This window comes from Periplaneta americana, chromosome 4 (genome assembly GCF_040183065.1).
Source record: "Periplaneta americana isolate PAMFEO1 chromosome 4, P.americana_PAMFEO1_priV1, whole genome shotgun sequence".
NCBI lineage: Eukaryota > Metazoa > Arthropoda > Insecta > Blattodea > Blattidae > Periplaneta > Periplaneta americana.
Genome location: NC_091120.1, coordinates 42695287 through 42722708, shown reverse-complemented (window position 1 = coordinate 42722708; position 27422 = coordinate 42695287). Strand labels below are relative to the sequence as shown.

The 27422-nt window shown below is 34.5% G+C and overlaps 1 protein-coding gene across 1 annotated transcript in view; it reads left to right on the top strand.

Annotated features, from left to right (window-relative positions):
* The window catches only part of LOC138697768 (serine/threonine-protein kinase 32B), a 413746-nt gene that overhangs the window by 234080 nt on the left and 152244 nt on the right, over positions 1-27422 (top strand). The window contains exon 4 of the mRNA XM_069823257.1: positions 25260-25419. Coding sequence (XP_069679358.1) covers positions 25260-25419 — 160 coding nt within the window. The remainder of the gene's footprint in view (positions 1-25259; positions 25420-27422) is intronic.

Sequence of the window (27422 nt, the reverse complement as noted above, 5' to 3'; positions counted from 1 at the left end):
TCAAACGGCCCTTCCAAGGTGTCGAAGCGCCCTTGAAAGTTCTCTTAAGAAATGAATCCTGGCAGAGATATTGCGGAAGGCTGGGAACCCAGGAACGGTTGTGGAGAGGACGCCCCCTTCCGTAAGCGGAAGAAGACATGCTTTTTGACCTGAATATGGCTATTGAATGAGATGAGAAATATTAATATGATATTAGTATTAGTATTATTTATTAATAGTTCAAAAGCACATAAACTTGATAACTAAAACTGATATTTGCATAAATAGTGATTATACACAATAAATATACAATTTAATAAGAAATTTTCTATTATATAACTATGCAATTTATGTTGGTTTAACTTACACTTACTTCTGGTTTTAGTGCAAGTTTTCACCCTATCGCATTTATTTTAAACATTCAAAGAAAGATGAATATGATATGATATGATATAAAAATCTAATTTTTTTTCTACATGGGGGGAAGAGAAAATGGACCGTGACAATAAAAATTCCAACCTGGCATTTGCCTAAGTAACTGTGGAAAACCACGGAAAAACCACAGTCAGATTGGTCGGTCTGAGAATCGAACCACGGGCCTCCCGAATGCGAGTCCCATGCGATACGCATGAGCCAATTCGCTGGGTTAAGGCTGGTTCACAATAAACCGGGAACGGAAACGACAGAACGGAAATATTGTTAAAATAAATGTATTTAAATGTAAGCATTCACAATTAATTATTGTGAATGCTCACATTTAGATACATTTATTTTAACATTATTTCCGTTATCGTTCTCGTCGCTTCCGTTTTCGGTTTATTGTGAACCAGCCTTTAGACGATGGATGTGAATACGTTTCTGGTTCTGTATTGATATCAACAAATGCAGAACCAGAAACATATTCACATCCTGTGTCTACGAAGTATTTAATAAAATTAAACTTATGCACGGGAAAATATCGAACTGTGTTTATCGAATTGGATTCGATGAATGATAGTTGCGAGAAATTGCCATATTGCCCTTCGGCCCATTCACAAGGTACAGGAATTTCTCGAAACGGGTATTTATTCGAATTGATTTCGTGCGAACAATAGCAGGCATACGATTCGACGATTCGATTTTTCCCGTATATAATGAAATTTAAGTTACATACGGGAAAAAGTCGAACCGTACACTGCTGTCGAAGAAATCGGTTCGAATAAGTGACCGTTTTTATAAATTAATGTCCGTTTGAACTGATTCTAAGGATAAAGACGCGCTGTTTGGACATTTTAGCTTCAAAATCTCTGGATCTATCTCATGACACTATCGAAACAATAACATCTGTAAAATGAAATACCGCAAGCTATCATTACAGCGAGGCAGCTCGTTTATTTTCGAGGCTATGTCACATTAATCTAATTGACTCGTCACTTCTGGACGTCCGCATCGAATCCCGCCCTATGTTCACAGTTTGTTTTGTGTTCACTATAGGCTACCAACACTCTGCCATTACTTTGCAGTCACCCGCATTCAAGCAACTCTCCCGCATCGGAATTCCAATCTCTCGCATTCAGCGGTTTGACACCAAATGTCAATAGATGGATTTGTGACGAATTTTATCCCCTCGCGTAGGAATTTGACGCTACTTAGCGAAGGGATTTTTTCAATTTCTGTGAAATATATCCCATAGAAATTAACTCAATTTCAGTATTCGTTGTAAGCATCTCAGGTGGAATATGTAATCTCTCTTAAGCGCTGACAATCTCTGGAAAGCATGACATCGACGGCACAATTGTAGTTTGCATATTTATTTAATTTAATATATTTAGGAGTCAAAATTAATAAAAATGCTACACAGGATGATGATGTTAAACATGGGATAAATAAAGGAAGGTTAGCAACAGCGATGTTAAATGGAATATTATGCAACAAGACTATTTTTAAGGAAACAAAAATAAATATTTATCTGTCTATAGTCCAGAGTTTGACAATATATGGAGCGGAAACATGGAAGCTAAATCAAAATTACTAGCATTAGAAATGGATTTTTACGACGTTCGATCAGACATTCTAAACTTAAAAAAATAAGAATTGAAGTGATCAGGCAACAGATGAACAAAGAATATTCAATTTTAGATTTCGTAAAATATAGACAGAATGGTATGGACATGTGAAACGAATTGATGATGGAAAGCTACCAGGAAGAGTTTTATATTGGATTCCAGAGGGAAAGAGAGGCAGAGGTAGACCGCAAAACAGCTGGTTGTAAGATATAAATAAAGCGTTGGCAGAGAAAGGACTGCAAGAACGGGATTGGGAAGACAGAGAGAATTGGAGGAAAAAAAATAAGAACATTGGTCACAGGAAGATGTGATATTACGTTGTAAAGCTGTTTGTAATAATGGTAATTTAATATAATTTACACATTATTTCACAAGAAATTTAAATTATATTAAAACAAAGAATTACTAAACACATTAAATAATATGAACACATTAAATATTAAAGGATAAAATTAAGTTAAATAAATTACCCTCGTATGAGCAACACTCGTGATCATGGGAGTTTAAAAAAATAAGCAGAAAAAGTTTCAGAGCTGGATGGATTGTTAACGTTGGAAATTGAAGATCCCTGTGCAAAAACGGATCAAGTCCAAAAATAAAAATTTTACAAGAGATTAAAAAAACTTTCGACGAAAATTGAAAGTGCATTAATTTCAAACTGATTTTTACACATAATTTGCGACATTAGTGGGTCTTTTTTATGGTTACCAATTTTCTTGGTAGTTCTCTTTCGTCCATAAGTTATATTTTATTTTAAATAATGGATTTGAAAGTTTTTGTCCTGAAAATACAACTTATTTCTTTGTCATGTTTTAACTTAATTTATTTCTTGTTTGAAAATAAATCTACGAAACTTACTTCAGTCTCAGGTGAGTTCCCGTTGAGTGGTTGTTCAATGGATATGTAACATATACAGTATTTATATGTTACGTAGGCATATATTATATATTTTCAAACAGTTATTATTGTACTATATTTTAAAGCGTTAAGTGTTTAGTGCAGCCAATAAAAGTAAGCTTACAATAGTTTTTAACTTGGTTATTTAGCGACGACGTATCAACTATTGGGTTATGTAGCGTCGAATAAATTGGTGATAACTACATGATATTTGGCGAGATGAGGCCGAGGATTCGCAACAGATTATCTGACATTTGCCTAATGGTTGAGGAAAACCTCGGAAAAACCCAACCAAGTAATCGGCCCAAGCGGTATTCGAACCCGCGCCCGAGCGCAACTCCGCGCTACTAGTATCTGATCTTGGGAGACCAAAACTGTAGTTAAATTGGTACTGAAATATAGGACTGTAGGGAAAGAATATTGACGTGCCTTCCATCTAGCGGGAAGATCTGTTTTTTGACGTAAATCAGTGAATCACTCAAGTCCTTTTCAACTATAGAGACGTTACTAAAAGTCAGTCTGTGGAGTAACTTCGCGCATATGTGGGCGGAGTCTGTGCCGGACACAAGGTACAACAAAAATCTACTTTTATAAATTAATAATGCAACCCATAGAGTAAAAATAAACTATAATATAAAAAATTTAATTAAAATATAACATTTGGGTTGCATTCAAAAAGTATTGATTATTCAATCTATCTTAAATAACAAGCAATTAATTGCAATCAGTTGTATTGCGGGCAGCATCAGCTCGAGTCCGCTAAGGAGTAAGATGCTTGTAATAGAAGGTAGAGTAGAGTTCACATAGAAATTATCTCCTCTTGCAAGCAATTGCTCGCTTCGTTCAAGCAATGCCTCCCCCCAGAGCGGTCATTGGTCCCAGCCCTCCCACATACCACTTGCGCAGAGGTCTTGTTTCATCTTTCTACTCCACAGATTCCTGGGACTGACCATAGTAGGCTCTGATGTTAAAAATCGATGCATGACCTACTGTAACTCGTTAGAGATTTGATTCTCGTTGGACATCGAATAATATCATTTTATTATGAGAGTAGAATAAATTGTTACGGTTATAAATAAAATAATGTATATGACATATGTGTGGCTTGGACTTCCGTAATTTCAGCACTACCCTACGGGAATTTGGCCCATTTCTGAACGCAAGACATCAGTCTGTCTGCTTTCATTACTTAATGAATGCGGTGTGCTCTAAATGAAATCGTGCAATATCGCGGCGGTCGGCCGGACTTGGGTTTGTGCCTCTGCGTAACGAGCCCAGCCAACTCATCAATATTCAAACATCGCAGCGTTACTCAACTGTTCGCTAACCGTCGTAACCCTTGCCCTCATCCTCAAACCCTTTTCCATTTCGAGAACACGTAGGGAGCTTCCAGCCATATCTAAATTGTGTAAAATGTCGAGGGAATTGATGATGCTCACTAATGACTCGTGTCTTGCGGAAACTGACGCTGCAACACCAAGCGCCGAGTGCCCGTTGTACAAGTGAGAAAGTAGTACCTGCAAATTATTAATTAATTAACCATGATGTATTTATTTTATTTTATTGGGTTATTTTACGACGCTTTAGCGTCTGAATGAAATGAAGATGATAATGCCGGTGAAATGAGTCCGGGTTCTAGCACCGAAAATTACCCAGCATTTGCTCGTATTGGGTTGAGTGAAAACCCCGGAAAAAACCTCAACCAGGTAACTTGCCCCGACCGGGATTCGAACCCGGGCCACCTGGTTTCGCGGCCAGACGCGCTGACAGTTACTCCACAGGTGTGGACACCATGATATATTAATTGATTTATAATTACATAATTTATTCATTCCTTCATACATACAATCATAGAGATATTCATGTAATATTAATCTATTGTACGTACATATGTTCCTCATTTACACGTACATTAATTAATTAATTAATTTATACGCACATATATTTATTAATTTTCACATAAATACTTACACACTGAGATTCAGTGATTTATGTTCATAGACGTATGTGGATTTCCACATAGTCATATATGAATATATTTGCTGATGAACACAACTACTTCCACTGGTTCACACACATATATTCACTGTTTCACACACATTCAATTAACTGATTTACATACACACATACATTCACACTTTTAGATCTGTATACATACATTAACTGAATTACACACACATTACATTCAACTTATTTTAACATATACATTCAAGCGATTTACACACATACATTCACTATTTTACATAGGTGTACATACATTAACTGAATTACACACATGCATTAAACTGATTTGCAAACATACGTTCATTCTTTTACATAGATATACATATATTATCTGAACTACACATACAACATTACATTCAACTGATTTGCACACATACATTCAAGCAATTTACATACATACATTAACTGAAGTACACACATATATATTCAACTGATTTGCACTTATACATTCAAGCAATTTACATACATACATTAACTGAATTACACACATATACATTCAACTGATTTGGACACATACATTCAAGCAATTTACATGCATACATTACATTCAACTTATTCGAACACATACAGTCAAGCGATTTACACACATATATTCACTCTTTTAGTAGGTGTACATACATTAACTGAATTACACAAACATATAAATTAAACTGATTTGCAAACATACATTTACTCTTTTACATAGTATACATATATTAACTGAACTACACACACACACACACACACACACACACACACATACACACACACACACACACACACACACACACACACATATACATTCAACTCATTTGCACACATACATTCAATAGAGTTGCATACATTCATCCTTTACATACATACATTCAACTCATTAACACACACATTCAACTGATTTGCACACATACAGCCATCTGATTTGCACTCATACATTCAACAAATTTACAAACACACAAAAGCTACATTTCATTCACTGATTTACACATATGTACGTTCAACTAATTTATGCACATATATTCAACTGATCTACACAAGAACACAATAACTGATTTACACATACATTCAATAAGACCTAAATATTACAATTCAATTTTGAAAAGGAGCAAATAAATAAGGTTTAAAGTCTTAAGGGTTATCACGATTGGTTTAAACATGCACTAAAACAAGACGTAAGTGCAAGTTTGAACCAATAAATTATTGAGATTTGCGATAGATTAATTAGTTTAGGAAATTCTATTTTTATCATGTAGAACTACATTTGTATATAGATCTTTTGTTAAATTATTAAGTTTTGTACTTTTGTGAACTATATCAATAAATCTATCTATCTACACAGACATTCAACTGATTTGCACATACATACATACATACATACATACATACATACATACATACATACATTACAGTATGATTATTTAGTCCTGACAGTCGCCGGCGATCTGCGCCTTGGTCAGGCGAGTCTATTTAGTTACGCCAAGGGGTGTTTGGGTTAGTCACTCGCTTGCCTTCAACGATCGGATGTCATGCGTGCGGTAGAGCGGTATGTTTCCAGTACAAATTAAGCTGTACTGCATTTCTTTACCGACCGCTCGCCCTTATCTCTACTCCGGAACTCTCCTCACTCCTATTACTTCCCCTCTTTCGCGTCGCTGAGCTGTCAGGACTAAATAATCGGTCTGTACATTCACTGATTTATACACACGTACATTCACTGATCTATGGTCCATCACAGAAATCTGTGGAGTAACTTCACGCATATGGAGGCGTAGCCTATCTGTACCGGAGTGTATTGCGGCTAGCATCAGCTCGAGGCCGCTAAGGGGCAAGATGCTCGTGGTAGAAGGTAGAGTAGAGTTCAGATAGAAATGTTCCAATTCCTGCAAGCGATTGCTAGCTTTGGTCAACCAACACCTCTTCCCACAGCGATCATTGGCCCTAGACCTCCCACATACTACTTGCGCAGAGGTCTTGTTTCGTTTTTATACTCTACAGATTCCATAAATACACATTGAACTGATTTACACACAAACATTCAACTGATTTACACAAATACATTCAACTAATTTACACACACATACATTCAACTAATTTACAGAAACATACATTCAACTGATTCACACACACACATATATCAAGTGGTTTACACACATACATGCATTCAACTGATATACACATACATTCAACTGATTTACACACTCACATAAATCCTTTACAAGTTCTTTTCTCAAATTTTCAGTGAAGAGGAAATTATAGTAATATATCCCTGGCTGAGTTAAGCAGTGCAGAAGCAGAAGTGGATATGAGTTTGGAAGTGGAGGGGAAGTCCCTCTATACTTCTGACTTGATGTACTCAGTGTGTCGCGACAGGAGACACTTAACAAATTGCAGGCATCACTGATGGTCCCATGTGTCGGGAAGGAAGAGGAACCCCCCTTACACATCCTGTTGCAATTTCCTGAATTAGATGGAGTCCTGTATAAATACGCTGGGAAATGTTTCCCAATCTTGAGAATTTACATACATTATACCAGTTTATACAGCCCTCTTGGATACATATTTAAATCGCTGTGGATAGGGACGAAAAATACGCCACTTAGGATCGCCCTAAAGAAGAACGTAATATAAAGGAAGGTCATGGTGGTGACTTAGATGATAACGTTTAAAGAAAGTGAATGGTTTGAAAATAACTTAATATTTAAAACTTAATGATGTTGTTGAAAATGGCTAAGCTAATGATTTAAAAATTGAACATAACGATATTTACAAACAAGATGATATTGAAAATAAAGTTGATGCAGTTGAAAATGGAGACGATGATCTTGAAAATGAAGATGATGGTATTGAAATGGATTGATAAAGCTAATTGTATTGAAAATTGAGAGGTTGAAAGTGAAGACGATGACATTGAAAGTAAAAACGATGATGGTGAGAGAGAGAATGAGAATCATGACGAGAAAGATGATGTTGAAAATGAAGATAATGATTTAAACGCAAAAGAAGGTTTCAAATGGAGAAGTTGATGTTGCAAATGCAGAAGATAATGTTGCAAATGAAGAAATTGTTAAGTTTGAAAATGAGATGATGATGTTGAAAATTGAGATTTTGCCGTTGAAAATGAGGGTGTTTTTGTAAATGAAAGGTGGCTGTGTTGAAAAAATAAGAAGGCGGTCATTGTGAAAATGGAAAGATGATGTTTGTGAGAATGAAAAGTTGGAGTTTGTGAAAATGAAAAGGTGCTGATTGTGAAAATGAAAAGATGGTGATTGTGAAAATGAAAAGATGGTGATTGTGAAAATGAAAAGATGGTCATTGTGAAAATGGAAAGATGGTGTTTATGAAAATGAATAAGGTGATTATACTGATAATAAATAAAGAGATGCTGAAAATGAAGGTGATGATGTTGGAAATTAAGAATAATCTATTATAAAAGTATAAGATGAAATTGAATAGGTAACGACTGATGGAATCTCGAAAAGACAAAGTATATGATTATGTCTCGTGACCAGAATATTGTACGAAATGGAAATATAATAATGGAGATTTATACTTCGAAGAGGTGGAAAAATTAAAATATCTTGGAGCAACAGTAACAAATATAAATGACACTCAGGAGGAAATTAAGCGCAGATTAAATATGGGAAATGCCTGATATTATTCGGTTGAGGAGCTTTTGTCATCTAGTCTGCTGTCAAAGTTTGAATTTATAAAACAGTTATAGGCTATTACTGGTTGTTCTGTATGGTTGTGAAACTTGGACTCCCACTTTGGGAGAGGAACAGAGATTAAAAGTGTTTGAGAATAAGGTTCTTAGAAAAAATATGGGGCTACGAGGGATGAAGTTATAGGAGAATGGAGAAAGTTACACAACGCAGAACTGCACGCATTATATTCTTCACCTGGCATAATTAGGAACATTAAATCCAGACGTTTGAGATGGTCAGGGCATGTAGGACTTATGGGCGAATCCAGAAATGCATATAGAGTATTATGGTCTGTGGATAAGCTTCGGGGTTTCTACCGCGTTGTCTTGGTGTTGGTATTCATGTAAAATACTGGCCCTCATACTATACTCATAATATGAATACTTCCCTCCATACAGACCTCAACCGGATTGGACAACGAAGGACCAATCAGATGCCAGAAGGAGAACCTACGACCTATCACCGAAAGTACTCCCCCATCGACACTACTACTCATATACGAGCTCACAAACTATTTCCTTATCCAACTGCTCTGAAGATGACCACAACACAGTGGTCGAAACGTCAGCCACTAACACCAAGACAACGCGTTAGAAGCCCCGAAGCTTATCCACAGACCATGTACACCAGCCGCGGAAGCCTAAGCATTAAATTGTAAATTAGTATTAAATTGTAACAAAACTAACATAATTCAATTTAAATCCTGTCCAAATTCAACGTCGCAAATTTCTAGCGCAATAATTAACAACAGATTCCTATTAGCAACAACAACAACAACAACCAAATTTCTTGGCTTAAAAATCGATAATGTGTTAAATTGGAAAAATCAAATTATTAAAGAAATTACCCCCAAACTAAATTCAGCTTGTTTTGCTATTAGATCTATGCAAAAGATAGTAAATATCAATACCTTAAAAACAATATACTTTGCATACTTTCACTCGGTAATGAGTTTTGGAATAATATTCTGGGGAAATTCCACAGATAGCAACAATATATTTCTATTACAAAAAAGAGTAATTAGAATAATAGTAGGTGCCAAATCTAGGGAATCGTGTAGGACTATTTAAAAAAACTACAAATTATGCCCATGGCTTGTCAGTATATATTTTCATTAATAGTCTTCCTCGTATTTAATCGTGAAAACTTTGTAACTAATTCAACAGTTCATAGCATAAATACACGTCAAAAAATGACTCATACTCCATCGGCAAGTCCATCGTGCTATCAAAAAGGAGTGCGTTATATGGCAGTAAAAATTTTTAATAACCTCCCTATTGATATAAAAAATGAAACTCAAAACATAAAATTATTTAGGGCCAAATTAAATAAGTACCTAATTTCTCACACCTTCTATTCTGTAGGTGAATTCATGACATTCAATAACACTTCATGAAATTGATACTAAAACTATGTGTTGTACTAGTAGACTATATTGTAAATCTCGTCTGTATATATTTCATCTAGACTGTGACTATAAATTAAGATTTTATAATAGTATTAAGTTTTTTGACTTGTTCTATATTCTAGCTGTAAGCATGTACGAATACCATGGAATGTTAATAAATAGAATACAATACAATACTGCGCGAACATATAGAGTGTTAGTTGGGAGACCGGAGGGAAAAAGACCTTTGGGGAGACCGAGACGTATAATGGGAGGATAACATTGAAATGGATTTGAGGGAGGTGGAATATGATGATAGAGTCTGAATTAATCTTGCACAGGATAGGGACCAATGGCGGGCTTACGTGAGGGCGGCAATGAACCTGCGGGTTCCTTAAAAGCCACTTGTAAGTAAGTAATGTTGATGTTAAAGGAACAGAAGAGATGATGATAATGATTATGATGATGATGGTGACAGTTTAAAATCCATTGTAACATAAGTTATAGCAAAAACCCTGACGTTCTATAAGCTGTACCAACATACGGTATAGGTTTATATATGATATTCACTCATGCATGATTTCCTGCTTATTCTTGTGTTGTTACAAATGCGGGACCTGTGTTATGTATTACTTGTGTATTCGCTATGAGAGTGTAGGGCTTTAGTTTAGCGACGTACGGTTATTGGAATACGTCAAGAACATCACTGTACAGACTAGCGAGTGCTTCGCACGCATCTGTAACGAGTAGCTAGCACCTCGTCGAAGAGAGAGCGAGGCACAGCCGTGTGAAATTAATATATCGATTCCAAGAAGCACTCGAGAGAAATTTGCGTGTGTAATTAGTAGTGATGTGTGGTGGCAAGTCTTGCGTTCGATTACGGACGTGTTAGTGACATGTGCAAATGGAGTGTGTTGAATCATTTTCGAATTTGCATAATAGCAGATGTGACTGTCAATGTTGTTTGACTCGCAGAGAAATTTTGAATGTTATAGGCTAAATTTTTAAAGAAGCTTTTCATTTGATTTTTTTCCGTTGCTTGCGAAGTAAGGAATGTAATCAATAGGCCTGTAATATGCTTCTAGTCTTAAAGAGGAAATACTGGGAGTTGATTTTTTTCCTAATAGATACTACACAACTTAAACTTTTATACGTAAAAATATCATATCCAAATTAAAGAAAAAGGATACATCAATATATTGAAATGCATGTCTTCGAGACATTTTTAAAGATAAAGTCAAACTTCTTACTACATTTTACTCCTTAAAGATATGCTTTAAAATGTCTGTAGCACAATTTTAATATTGGCTTTCAAGCTTTTAATATAAACAAGTAACATTTTAAGAATTAATTTTAGAAGTGTTTTTCATAGAAATGTAGAAGCACATTTTTCAAGTGCAGCAAAATAACAAATTTATATTCGACAGAAATTTTTCTAATAGCTTGAAGAATATCTGTACCAAATATGGTGCACATAGCATTAATAGTTCCAAGATATATAACTTTGTATGGAATAAAACAAAAAACTTAATGTTACGGGAAGTTACAAAGTTTAGTAGGCCTATCATTTAAAATCCCTGTGCAGCAGAATTTAAGAATGATGTCTCATTATTATTATTATTATTATTATTATTATTATTATTATTATTATTATTATTATTATTATTGTTATTATTATTAACTGTAAAATCGTTTTTTTGCTTAGCCGATTTACAATTTCTGTCAGAGATAAAAATAGCCATATTAGCACATTTGTTCAGTTGGTCAGTGATTAGATGTTGGCAAACCTGTTACGTTGACTTGAGATCGGTAGCAGAGGGAGTTGATTTTCAGTTTACTGTTCAACCTCTATATTCATATCCATATGTCAGACGAAAAACCATATGTGGTATGCATATTATGGTTAAACATTTCATTCAAACCGATAAACCATTACACTACTTTGGGGAGTAATATGAAAAATACCAGTAGGCCTAATAATATTTGTATAATGGATACGTGTAATACCGATCGGGTTATGTAACTAAGTTGTAGTTCGATTTTTGTCACCATTTGCTTGCTTTAACAACGTTTCAATAGCCTCTCGAAAATATATATTGAGTTGAAGGTTGTTTGTTATTTTTTGTATGGTAAATAGAGATAGAAATGAGAGAGATGAGATTAATGCATAACATTATTGCGGTGTTATATCTTGCATTTTTGGTTAACTGACTTAGCTGCACTCGGTATTTTCTATCTATACTCCTGTTAACTATTAATTGTCAATGGTATAAGAGCAGAAACATTTGCGTAAACCTTAAAATTCGTATTTCTCTTGAGTAAATGTTTCATCTATAGTAATCTCACTAGAAGTTTTGATTTATGTAGAGAGTTTTAATTGACTATTCCACGATTAGTAGAAAGTATATAAAGATTAGAAGAAATAAAGTACTGTGCTCTAATACAATAAAATATTGACTTACTAAAATATGTAGCCTACTCAACTGTCTTGGAAATATATTATTGTACCATCTCATCACTACAAATATTTTGCTAGATGTTAGTATTGTGTTATGATGAGCTGTTCTCTTGTTAAAAGTTGTGCCAACTATACAATCTTCATTTAATTCTATGGATGATTAGTGGTCGAGAAGGTTTTGTTGATTCAGTTTCATTTTTATTAAAACAGTTGCATTCCAGTTCCATTATCAATATAATATACTAAACAATCTCTGATACGTAACTATCCATATCTCATACATCAGAAGCTATAACATAATCTAATTAATATAAACAAGACAAATGTTAGAAAAGTTTTAATTAAGAATGATTAAATAAACATGAATCATTTTAAAAGGTATCATTATTGAAAGTACAATGTTGGAAAATAAATAAACAAATGCTAGGGAGGTGATAAAAATTGTAGAATAATCAGCCATGATTGATTGAAGCACGTCGTTCCGTACAGTTTTATTGGTCAAAAGTAGTATGACGTAGTAAAAGTGTAATAGTCAACAGTAATCTCACTAGACGTTTTGATTTTATCGATAAATCTGCTAGTGGAACACGAGCAGATTTATCTAGAGAAAATCAAAACTCGAGTGGGATTTAATTGACTATTACACGATTAGAAGAAAGTATATAAAGATTAGAAGTAACGAAGTACTCCAATACAATAAAATATTAATTGACTTACGAAAATACAACTGTCTTCAGATGTATTATTGTACCATCTCAACATTACAAATATTACGCTAGATGCATGCTAGATGGCAGTAGTAAGCAATGCCTCCTCGTCGAGAAGTTCTCGATTTATTATACACGATGGCAATGTTACTAGTCAAGAAGGCTTTGTTGATTCAGTTTCATTTTTATTAAAATGCAACATTCCACTTCAATTATCCGAATCCCAGTAATCAACGTCACTTGACAGATGATTTTCAATAAATCTTAAGATTAAACAATCTCTGATACGTGACTATCCATAATATCATATAGCAGAAGCTATAACATAACCTAACTAATATACACAAGTGTTAGAAAAGTTTTAATTAACGACGATGACATAAAAAATAAACATGAATAATTTTAAAAGGGATAATTATTGAATGTACAATTTTCAAATTTGAATGTGGTTGGTGGTTCAATTGATGTTATATTGGACGTGTGCGTAATAGAAGTGGAACTCGTTGATTTAGGCCTACATGGGTGTATTAACTTATTCAGAATTTCCGAATGAATAATTTTAAAAGGAATAATTATTGAATGTACAATTTTCAAATTTGAATATGATTGGTGGTTCAATTGATGTTATATTGGACGTGTGCGTAATAGAAGTGGAACTCGTTGATTTAGGCCTACATGGTGTATTCAACTTATTCAGGATTTCCGAATGGTGCTCTTCATTTATTTGTAAATCGGATTTCAGAAGATGCATAGGTATTATCAGTGATTTTTATTAATTCTTGTTCTTGAATGCCAATGCGAGTCATATTTGAAACTGCTGTGCATCGACTGGAGTGGTTTGTAATTTTATATATATTTTTGACGTCCATACCAGCGCAGTTTTAAATGTTGGCAAACAAAGAAACAAATGCTAGGGACGCGATAAAATTAAACAAATGCTAGGGACGCGATAAATTAGACAAATGCTAGGGACGGGATAAAATTGTGCGATAAGCAACCATGATTGGTTGAAATACGCCCTTTCGTACCGTTTTATTGGTCAAAAGTAGTATAACGTAGTAAGAGTGTAATAGTCGGAATAATATCGCCCTCTAATAGTAAAATAGAAGAACAATATAATGAAAATCTGTTCTACAAAGAGAAAGCTAACTCGATTTGCTTGTGAGTTTGAATCTATTGTATATTAAAAATTTTCAGTGTACGATTTTGTATAAAGACAAAACAGATTGAACCGCTGTACCCCATTGATTCATTGAAGTTTTAGAAGTACTTTTATACATACTATAAAACGATAAATTTACAATAGCTTTCAAAGCGTAATCGATACTGTGACAATAGAGTCACTGCGCTTGCCATGAACAAGAAAATAGAGAACCGAAAAAGTTTTGTTATACTGGATTCCTAATATTTATCTAATTTCATTATCGTATAACTGTGGGCAGTGGCACTGGCTTTTTTGTTTTACAATATCGAAACAAAATTATTTTAAATAAAACTATAGCAGTGCAATATCTCCTTTCAGATGTACATTCTATTTGTATGTTGAAAATGGAAACATAATAATTGTAGGTTCGGATTTCTCTTTCAAATGGAGTTGAATAAAAACAAAGTCTATTCTGTTTGGCCATTTTGCAATACCTTTGTGCTCGGCGAATAATCTATCGAGTTCTATGCACGGAAGAACCTTCAGAAAATCGTCTTTGTACTTCATTTACATATTGATTATAGTGCGGATTAAAACAGCATTTACAGTGACAGTGGAGTGTAGGTATAATAAATGTACTTTAAATACAGTCACAACCGAGTATCCATATCTGTGATGTTTTGTTCCCCGTAATAATATGTCTTCCTGTAATACATAAATATTAATTTAGAACACGCGTCTAATAGATCGTAGAGAAGACAATTTTTTTCTTTAGGTTGGCACGTAATGTAAAAGGTTAATTTTTTACCTGTATGACAATAAGTATAATACATTTTGTTGCACTGTAGCATTACAAACAGTCATCAGGAATAGTTTGGTCATTGAGGAACAACAAATGGACCTCCTGGTTCATGAGGTTTATCTGCCTGCAATTTTGTAAAATTAGTATATTTCGAAGATAACATAAGGATAATGATGATCTTAAGTTTATAATCGAAGAAGTAATTATGATATTCTCGAACACCCTTAACCTCTGTTCCTCTCTCAAAGTGAGAGTCCAAGTTTCACAACCATACAGAACAATTGATAATATAACTGTTTTATAAATTCTAACTTTCAAGTATTTTGAGAGTAGACTGGATGACAAAAGCTTCTCAACCGAATAATAACAGGAGTTTCTCATATTTATTCTGCGTTTAATGTTTTCTCGAGTGTCATTCGTATTTGTTACGTTGCTCCAAGGTACTTGAATTTTTCCTCCTTTTCAAGAGATAAATTTCCTATTTTTTATTTCCATTTCATACTATGTTCTGATCACGAAACATAATCACATAATCCATGTTGAATCTTTCGTACACTACTTTTGACACTTGAATATAAATAATTGATTAAATGGCGATCTTACTCGTGTTAATTATGTAAGCACGTGTGGCTTACAACTGTTTCGGTGTTATTTGACACCATCCTAGGATTACTAGATCTCGGCGCTATCTCAACTTCGCTGCCTGTTGTGTGGGTGCGTTCGTGTGATGAATAGTTGTGTCAAATAGTGTGTGTGTTCTGAAATTGATCTGTGTGTGGAGAATTTGATTGGGGTGTGTTTTAGTGTGTCTGTATATTTCATATTGTTCTAATGTGTTGAGTTTTTGGTTTTTGGGTTGTATGTGTAGGATTTCCATGTCTGTATTTATGTTATTTTATGTGTGGTTAGCATTAGTTATGTGTTCGGCATATGTAGATGTATTGTGTTCCCTGGTTATTGCTTCAATGTGTCCTTTGTATCGAGTTTGGAATGATCTGCCTGTCTGTCCAATGTAGAAACTGTCGCAACTATTGCATGTGAGTTTTTATACGCCTGTGTAGTTGTATTTATTTGTTTGTGTGTTAAGATGTCTTTGTAGTGTGTTTTCTGTTCTGTATGCTATGTTGTATTTCTTTTTTTTTTTTTGAATGAGGATGCGATCTTGTGTGTGTTTTTGTTTTCGTATGTTAGTGTGATGTATTTCTTATGTTCTTGTGTTTGTGTTGTGTTTTGTGTGTTTTTGTGTTTGTTGAGTCAACACACAGATCAATTTCAGAACACACACACTATTTGACACAACTCTTCATCACACGAACGCACCTACACAACAGGCAGCGAAGTTGAGATAGCGCCGTGATCTAGTAGGCTCTGAGGATGGTGTCAAGTAACACCGAAACAGCTGAAAGCCACACATGCTTACATAATTAACATGAGTAAGATCGCCATTTAATCAATTATTTATAATCATATACTTTGTCTTTTCGAGATTTACTTCCAAACCCATTTACCTGCTTCAAGTAAAATTCCCGTGTTTTCCCTAATAGTTTATGGATTTTCTCCTAAAATATTCACGTCATCCGCATAGACAAGAAGCTGATGTAACCCGTTCAACTTCAAACCCTCTCTGTTATCCTCAACTCTTGTAATGGCATATTCGAGAAGATGATAGTGCATCTCCTTGCTTTAGCCCGCAGTGAATTGGAAAAGCGTCAGACAGAAACTGGTCTATACGAACTCTGCTGTACGTTTCAGTGAGACACATTTTAATTAATCGAATTAGTTTCTTGGGAACACGAAATTCAATAAAAAATATTATATTAAATCTCTCTTAACTGAGTGAGTAAACGTTTTGGCTGAATTAAATCAGCGGGTTGGATAAATTGAATATACGAACTAGTTAGTTGAGTGCCTGAAGTTAACAATTGACGTGACTGAAAAGAGCGAATTACTTGAGTGAAAGTAATATGTGTGCGCCTAATATCCATATATTATCATATTACTTGATGCTACTAAATTTCAATAATCGTTGGGTCCGTCAGCAACTCAGAGCAGAATTTGTTAGCAATGCCAGTCGAGTCGTTTCCCCCGCTTTGATCTAAGTGATAAAGAGACTAACTTTCTTACCGACTCCTTGGAGGATTGGATAAAATCCAATACGCCCATCTTTTCTTTCAAAGTTATTGAGTTCCCTGAGCACTCAGAAGCCAGTATGCTGTTATAAAAGAGCAGTTTCCTGGAAGATAAAGGCTATTCAAGGGCATTATTGTGAAAGCACTTCCTATACTTTCCTCAAAGTGCCGCGAGATTTCAGTAACCAGTTCGTGGCTAAACTTTTCTGACTAAAGAAATTAGTATGGATAAAAAGAAATTATGTAATTCTTGTACTTTTCCTAAAGTAATCCATCATTCAAAATGTAACTATATAAATAATAATAATTTATTTATTTAATCTGGCAGAGCTAAGGCCAGTAAGCCTTCTCTTCCGCCCAGCCAGACTCTAATTCTAATTGAATACAATTGCTTACATAATTATTACATTAATATCTAGACCATAAGACAACATGAAAGTGAATAATGAAAGTTGGATAAGTAATGTTAGTGTGACAGTAATAAACATTGTTAAGAAATAGTTATAATAATAATAATAATAATAATAATAATAATAATAATAATAATAATAATAATAATAATGAGATAATTTAGACATTTATCTGTGATATATATATATATATATATATATATATATAACCATTAAACATTGAGAAACCTGGAACAGCTATTATTGTTAACAAGAATTGTTAGAAAAATATTTCGTTAGCCTATTCTTATATTGGTTTGATGTCTGACAGTCTCTGACATTACTGGGTAGGGAATTCCAAAGCCGAGGAACAGCCACAGTGAAAGAAGATGAATATGAGGATGTTCGGTGGGAGGGAATGGATAATATTGAGGAGTGTTGTGATCGTATGTCTAGGTTATGATGGGTGGATAAATTTTGAAAACGAGACGCAAGATAGACAGGAGTGGAGAAATGCAATATGTGAAAGAGAAGGGAAAGACAGTGGATTTTCCTACGATCATCTAGACGGACCCAGGACAACATTTCGAGGGATGGTGTTACGTGATCAGCCCGGCGAATATTGCAGACGAAACGGACGCACATATTATGAACACGTTGTAGTCTCTGCGCCGAAGTAACGCTTAGGTCAGTAAGCAGAATATCACAGTAATCGAAGTGGGGCATCACGAGTGTTTTCACTAACATTTTTTTCATGGAAAAGGGTATAAAATTCTTCAATCGCCTAAACGAGTGGATTAATGAGAATACTTTTTTGCAGGTTTCTGCAACTTGAATGTTCCAATTTAAACTTTTATTCATATAAATACCTAGATTCTTTACTGATTCACTGAACGGAATTTCGGTGCCGTATATTTTAATCGGGGACAAAATGAACCACTTCAAAGTTTAGATATTAATGTCTTCAGATATGGTTTTATAAAATTAGTACTTTAGATATTTTATTGTTAATCCTGAATGTACTACAATAGGTACCTATAGATTGTTTATAATTTAAGATTATTTTCAAAGTATGGTAATGATCGTTAATCATTTTATTAGTGTGGCTTTACATTAAATTGAAACATCTTCATTCCCGACTAATAACGTGATTTTATATTATATTATTATATCTTGTATTTGTTTGTATTGACTCAGGGAAGGCAACCTGATGAACGCGTTTCAATAGTGTTGATGGGGTAAAATATTCTGCACAAAATAAAGATGTGCTATGAAACATACTTCTGAAAATAACTATAACATATTCCTTCCTTTAAATTCTATCATTGTGTATGTTAATATCCTTAATGCTTGTCCTGGTCGTAACTTCTTGGTTGCTGATTTTATCCCTCCAGGAGACGTGCAAAATTTCCCTCAGTATCTTGCTTTAGTTAACTCTTAACATCTCTGTTTGGATACTATTTTAGACACTAAGATATACAAACTGAAAGTGAAATAACCACGCAAGTTGAAGGGAACGATAGAGCATATCGAAACGAATAAAGAAACGTAGGTAAAATACGTTTTGAGATTAAATGAACGGTTAATTAAAAATTAAGTTGCGAGTTTTAGACGTCTATCAACACCGCCGCTAACCTTTGTAGCCTACGATACGACAGCCTGGTATTATCACGAACACGCTGACAGACCGCGATAAATGTGTCTGGTCTGCATAAAGCCTTTGAGCTGCAGGGATCTACGTCTTGTTTCATGGTAAATTAATAGCATATCGAGATATTTATTGTTCGTAAATATTGGCATTGCGATACGCATTACACACCCACACTGAATATCAATAATTTATATGAAGATACGAGTCAGCACACACTGCACTGGTTCGCCTCGTAATACTTGTTCAAGAGGGAAACATTTCTGGCCTATCAGGCAATATGATACATTTCTTCTCCACTCCCTCTCTGACTGCAACGTCGCAACCTCCTCGCATTGTAGACTAAACTCAAACGTGTGGTTTTTTAAAATCAAATTTACACGAAAACCGTTCGTTCTATTGAAATACTCTAAAGCAGAAGTCTCCAAAAAGCGTATAGTCATTCGTGATCCCGATGCTGCCCGCCGAACACAGTGTGCTGTAAAGCTAGAGAAGGGGGAGAGACTCGTACCTCAACAGATGGGAGCGATCAGTGGGGGATCGCGGCAATGGTGTGCTTATGTTTACAAATAATAACATCAAAAGAATAAGAAATGTCATAAGTTTGTATATTATTTTGACATACTATGAAGCTGGAGCCCCGTCGTTGCTATTGACACAACCATTGCAAATTCAACCTCTTCTGTTCTATGGTGCCTTTCAGTGCCTGGAAAAGATCTTCAGTTTTATTTTGTAATTACATCTAGAAGACATTCAGACACAGTAAAATGTCCATTAACTCCTCGGTTGAAAATGGCTAGGTGAGCTTTGTCATTTCTATCTGTGCTTTCGAGTAAGCTACAAACTGGTTAATTGTGGTTTCGACTTTAGATTTAATTACATTTACAATCTTGAAATTCCTTCTCTGAATTGTAATTGGAAACAATTTAATTTTCTTTAACTTTGACTTTGTTCTGGACACAGTACAAATGTCCTGTATGTACTATTTTACAAATTATGCTTCTGTAAAGGGCTATATTGATTTTCCAATATTCCAAGCTAGAACATAGCTAGCAAGAAGCTTTTTCTGTTTAAGACTGAGAACACGTATGTGATTTGTGTTTGTATTTTCTTCTTTTATATTTATCAAAATATTTATAGGCCTTTGCACGTCACCTAAAATTAAACGAAAAACTATATGTTTGTCATGCGGAACTGAGTGTAAACGTATTGTAATATACTGATTATTATGTATAACCAACAGTTATACAGATATCCCCAAAATAAATTATTTTCAAATGTCCAACATGCCTGTAATTGTATGATATTCTTTCTGAAGGGTCGAGTATTGTCGTTGCATGTTGAATTTTAACACACGCTTAAGAATTTTCGAACAAATTAAGCATTTCACATTCTCCCCACTAACACAAAAAAAATTATCTTCCTATACATTCTTGAATGTACTACGTCCATGATTAGAAGACATTGTGAAACGGTGGAACACTCCGACCAATACAATGATAATGGCAGTCCGCCACTGCTCTTCGTTTGCGCATAAACAGGTGGGATGGGTGAGGCGGAGCGCGCTCATTACGTACTGGCTTCGGTTCCGTTCAGGGGTTTACTCGCGAGTAGGCTTTTGGAGACGTCTGCTCTAAAGGAATAATTAACTCTCTATAAGATTTATTATCAATATAGGAAAAAATCATGATTCTACTCGCAATAACTACCGAATTAGAGGATGTTAAACATTTGGAAAACATGTTTTTTTCTGAGAAATCTACGAACTCACCACCAATATAGCATTAGACTTTTTTGTTATACACAAGATGAGAAATTCGCTCTGAAAATTTGCATGGTTATTTCACTTCCACTTTGTATAGAAAAAATATAAAGTATTACTCCCAAATTTGGAAGGCAACACTACTCGCAACCGCTGCAAAAGTTCAAACGAAACCAATATAACAAATTCTAGGACTCCAACCCTGAGAATCCTGTCCACAAGTCGCTATATATAGCAGAGCTGCGCGCAGAATGAAAAAGTTGCAGACGGCTGGTTCTGTAGCCGATACTTTTCGAGTTGCACTTGTTCACACGTCGCAGTACGAGAGTTTGGCAGTATTTTGTACTACAGCGCTGCAACAGTAGAGACGTGTGACCGTACCTTACCAGACAGACTGGAGGGCAGACAAGAGCGCAAAGAAGGGGAGGGGGAGAATAGATTGAGATAGGAGGGCAAACTTGTGGCAGATAGGACAGACAGAGACTAATAGAAATAAAAAGGCAGACTGTTCCATGGAAGACCAAGCACAGAGAGAGGGGGAGGAGGCCAGGTTGACACACAAGAGCAAACTGAGAGAGAAGACTGAGACAAAAATAAAATGAGGCAGGGATACTCAGAGATAGTTACATTTCGTACTAAATTGAACTATTTTCGAGAGGAATTTTGTGGGAAAATTGTGAACAGGCTGCCTTCTAGTGATTATTATTATTATTATTATTATTAATATTATTATTATTAATATTATTATTATTAATATTATTATTATTATTAATATTATTATTATTATTATTATTATTATTATTATTATTATTATTATTAGATATAAGCCTAGATGTAATGTATTAACACATAAAAGTGAAACATGGGAATCAGTATACAGTCAAAGTGATATGAACAGTAAATTCAACGAGTTTCATAAAACATTTCTAAATATTTTTGAATCCAGTTTTCCTGTAAAGTATAAAAATGAAACAATATGTAACAATAGATGGATTACACAAGGTATTAAAATCTCATGCAAAACCAAGAGATCATTATACATACAGAGCAGAAATAGTGATGATACAAACTTAAAACAACACTATAAAATTATTAAAAAATATTACACAAAGTAATTCAAAAAGCTAAAAAATTACACTATAATACAACAGTACAAAACTCTGATAATAAAATTAAAACAACTTGGAACATAATCAAAAAGGAAAGTGGACGATCAAAAAGTAAAGTAACAAACTATACCCTTATATCTAACAATACAAAAACATCAGACCCAAATGAAATTGCAAATATATTTAACAAATATTTTCTTACAATAACTGATAACCTCAACATCACCCAAGATAATGTTACTAACAGTTTAGATTCTTTAACACAATATTTTCCGACAAAATTCCCAAATATTCAAATATTTCCAACAAACAAACAAGAAGTAATTGCAATTATTAAAAATCTAAAGTCAAAAAACTCCTCAGGGTATGATGAAATAACAAGAAAAATATTAAAAGCGAGTTCACATATTATAGCTGGGCCATTAATTTATTTATGTAACTATTCAATGTTCAATGGTATATTTCCTGAGAGATTAAAATATTCAGTGGTTATTCCTATCTTCAAAAAGGGAGAAAGAATGTCTCCAGAAAATTACAGACCCATATCACTTCTACCAGTCTTCTCCAAAATCTTTGAAAAAGTAATGTATATAAGATTATATCATCACCTAGAAAGATGCAACATTTTAGTCCCAGAACAATTTGGATTTAGGAAAAATAAAGGCACAGAAAATGCAACATTTAGTTTAACTGACAAAATTCTGGAGGCAGTTAATAAAAAATTGCAAGTTGGAGGAATTTTCTGTGATTTATCCAAAGCATTTGACTGTATAAATCATAAAATTCTGCTAGATAAATTAGATTATTATGGAATTAAAGGTGTTGCACACCGATGGTTTCACTCATATCTCATAGATAGGAAACAGAAAGTTGAAGTCAATACAACTGTGAAATCTGCATCGACATGGGGAACTATTAATAATGGAATTCCTCAAGGATCAATATTAGGTCCCCTACTTTTTCTAGTGTTTATAAATGATCTTGCTCCCCTAATAAAAGATGTAGGTCAGCCCATATTATTTGCAGGTGACACAAGTATAGTAATTACAGCCAATAACTCCACACATTCCAATCTTCAACAGGGGAAATTCTCTTCAAAATATGTGACTGGTTCTCAGTCAATAAATTGGTATTAAATTGTAACAAAACTAACATAATTCAATTTAAATCCTGTGCAAATTCAACCTCGCAAACTTCTAGCGCAATAATTAACAATAGATCCCTATTAGAAACAACGACAACCTAATTTCTTGGCTTAAAAATCGATAATGTGTTAAGTTGGAAAAATCATATTAAAGAAATTACCCCCAAACTAAATTCAGCTTGTTTTGCTATTAGAACTATGCAAAAGATAGTAAATATCAATACCTTAAAAACAATATACTTTGCATACTTCCACTCGGTAATGAGTTTTGGAATAATATTCTGGGGAAATTCCACAGATAGTAACAGTATATTTCTATTAAAAAAAGAGTAATTAGAATAATAGTAGGTGCCAAATCTAGGGAATCTTGTAGGACTATTTTCAAAAAAACTACAAATAATGCCCAAGGCTTCTCAGTATATATTTTCATTAATAGTTTTCCTCGTATGTAATCGTGAAAACTTGGTAACTAATTCAACAGTTCATAGCATAAATACACGTCAAAAAATGACTTTCATACTCCATCGGCAAGTCTATCGTGCTATCAAAAAGGAGTGCGTTATATGGCAGTAAAAATGTTTAATAGCCTCCCTATCGATATAAAAAATGAAACTCAAAACATAAAATTATTTAGGGCCAAATTAAATAAGTACCTAATTTCTCACGCCTTCTATTCTGTAAGTGAATTCATGACATTCAATAACACTTCATGAAATTGATACTAAAACTGTGTGTTGTACTAGTAGACTATATTGTAAATCTCATCTGTATATATATATATATATATAATATATATATATATATCATCTAGACTGTAACTATAAATTAAGACTTTATAATAGTATTAAGTTTTTTGACTTGTTCCATATTCTAGCTGTAAGCAATGCATGAATAACATGGAATGTTAATAAATAGAATACAATACAATGATATTGAAAAATGAACTAATCTGGAATTATGTGTGGCTAGATTAGTAGTATTGAAATACTTTTAATTCTGAAAGAATAAAACATGATTGCACAACATGGTCCTTTGTCGTTATTTAGTCACCCTCATAAATGATATCAGTAAGGCACCATTCATGAGGTAAGTGAGCCAGGAGATAATGTAGACTGGCCAGTACCTTCCCGTCTCCATTTCATACATCGCTGACTAGTAACACATTTCACTAATCAGTATTACGATTTATTATTATCATTATTATTATTGCTGTTGTTAATGTTAATACAAACTGCTGAGCCACTTATGCACGAACCCACACTTTCTGAAGTTGAAATTTCGATAGAAAAGTTGAGAAAGTACAACTCTCCTGGTATCGATCGAATTCCAGCAGAATTAATACAAGAGGGTGGAAGCGCATTATCTAGCAAAATTTATGAGTTTGTACTTGATATTTGGGAAAAGGAAATTTTACCAGAACAATGAAAGGAGTCCGTAATTGTTTCTATCTTTAAGAAGGGGGACAAGACTAACTATAGTAACTTCCGAGGAATATCACTTTTGTTGACGTCGTATAAAATTTTATCCAATATTCTTTTGAGAAGATTAACTCCATATGTAGATGAAATTATTGGAGATCATCAGTGTAGTTTTAGGTGTAATAGATTGAATATTAATCAGATTTTTTTTATTCGACAGATATTGGAGAAAAATGAGAGTATAAGGATACAGTACACAAGTTCTATACACATATTAATAAAGTAACTTCTTAACTTCTGTAATAATTTTCAAAAACATAGTTTAAGATTTGTAAGATTTTTATTTTTCAGGACCGAATCTCCTTAAATGGCTTCTGTATCCTCTCTGATACAATTTTATAGTACGATATTACATCGAATGTCTCCCCAAACTGTAAGATACTGTATATTTTCTACTGTTATATGAGATTATTTAATTTTCTGTCATTGGCTTTTAGGCGTAATAGTAGTGTTGGTATAATTAATAAAGTAATACATTAAGTTTTCTGTGTGCGCAGACGAGGAAGACCTCTTCATGGTATCGGACCTGCTGCTCGGAGGGGACCTGCGCTACCACGTGCAGCAGGAGGTGTCGTTCAGCGAGGACTGCGTGCAGCTGTACGTGTGCGAGCTGTCCCTGGCCCTGGATTACCTGCAGAGCAAGCACATCGTGCACAGGTCAGTTAATCCCTTCCTAGATTATGATGATGAACTTGCTCTCAACCACAGTTCACAGTAATGTTAAGTAATGTGTTATATACGAATTACGAATGTACAGTAGTGGCAAAAAAAAAACCGGACCGACCCTTGTAGCTGATTTCAGAGCCTTGTTCACTCCAGAGCACGATAGACTGGTAACTAAGACTTTCGTGGTTCGAATCCTGCCTGGAAAGGAAACTTTTTCAAATTTATTCCCAATACTTTTCAGTTGCTGGTAAAATTCATGTTCTGGGAATAATAAGTTAATTAAGTAGTAAAATATCGCTGCAATCGAAAAGTATTGGGAATAAATTTGAATAAGGAACAAAAAAAAAGTTTCCTTCCCAGGCAGGATTCGAACCACGAAAGTCTTAGTTACCAGTCTATCGTGCTCTGGAGTGAACAAGGCTGTGAAATCAGCTACAAGGGTCGGTCCGGTTTTTTTGCCACTACTGTACAATAATTTGATGAGACGTTTTTGTTTACATTCTCCTCTCGCTAGTTTTGCGGAGTGGATGATTGCACTCCTACTGCCGAGCAATGACTTCAATTAGCGTTGCAACATGTTTCATTTCGTATTTTCAAAACTATTGGAAATAGAAAATAAGTTATTTAACAAAACTTGTTCGCATTGACTTCATCTATTACTTCTATGAATTAATGTAATAGGTTTCCTTCCACCCTGTATAATACGTTTACGATATGATAATATGATATATTTGTTGTTTCTAATCTAGGACCTTTTTCTGCCTCATGTTACTGTTTATCGTGTCCTGTGAAGCCTGGTAGGCCTAATACATAGAATAGTACTATTCTGTTGGCATGTATTCCATATCAGTTTCGGTTTTTATTCTTCTCATTATTCAATATGGGATTTCCAGTTATTTCAATATGAAGTAATTTTCTTCTCGCTTTTATTTTCCCTTCAAATAACAATTTGTAATTCCTGACAGTAGATAGTATTATTCCATAAATACGCAGAGGAACTCTCGTGATACAGTTGTATAGCATGAAGCCTGTTCTCAATATAACAATACATAGACAAAAAAAAAAACAGACATAATAAATTTACACACAAAGGGATTATAACAATAGCTCCCCTCTCTTTCTGTATCACTGCCTCTCTCTCTCTCTTTTTCTATCTCTCTTCCTCTCTTTCATTTTGAATAGAGACCTTGCGAAAATGTACATATTTCTCTATTCACTTCAATATCCACTCATGTAATATTTCTTGTGTCGTCCTTGGTGTGTAATGATTACTAACAAGTCAGCCGTTGAGTCAGATGTTTATAGATTTATGGCACTTATTAAATTCTTGTCTACCACATATTGTCTGTCATTTCTCGTCACGTTGAATTTCTAGGCTGAATACCCTGTGCAATTGAAAGCGTTCCTAAATACTACTACTGTTATCACTACAACTATTGTTACTATTACCACAACAACTATGGTCCGTTCCAGGAATCTGTGGAGTAGAAAGACGAAACAAGACCTCTGCGCAAGTGTTATGTGGGAGGGATAGGGCCAGTGATTGCTCTGGGGGGAGGTATTGCTAGAACGAACAGCGTATTCCGAATCTCAGCGCTGAGGAATCTGATGGCATCACGGTGTTCCGAATTTCAACGATGACGTCATTGATGCTCCACCGGTGTCGCACCGGTTCCATCAGCTTGATAGGTGGTGGCAGTCTCCATCAGCCGCCATCAGTGAATCTGATTGGTTCTTATATAGGGCGGGAATTAGCAGACGAATGACATCGTGCACTGTTGTGTCATGGCGGTGTGTTTTGCTTTAGTTCTGCTGTATTGTTTGTAATGAGCACAACGTAAAGCAATATGTTAATGGCTTATGTCAACGGACCAGTTATTATTACTGGTTCAAGAAATAAATTGTTTATGCTCTCTTGTCTTTGAACGAGATGACAGTACGGAAATTTCGCAAAATCTTGCTAACATAGCACAAACAAACAACTTGTACAGCGC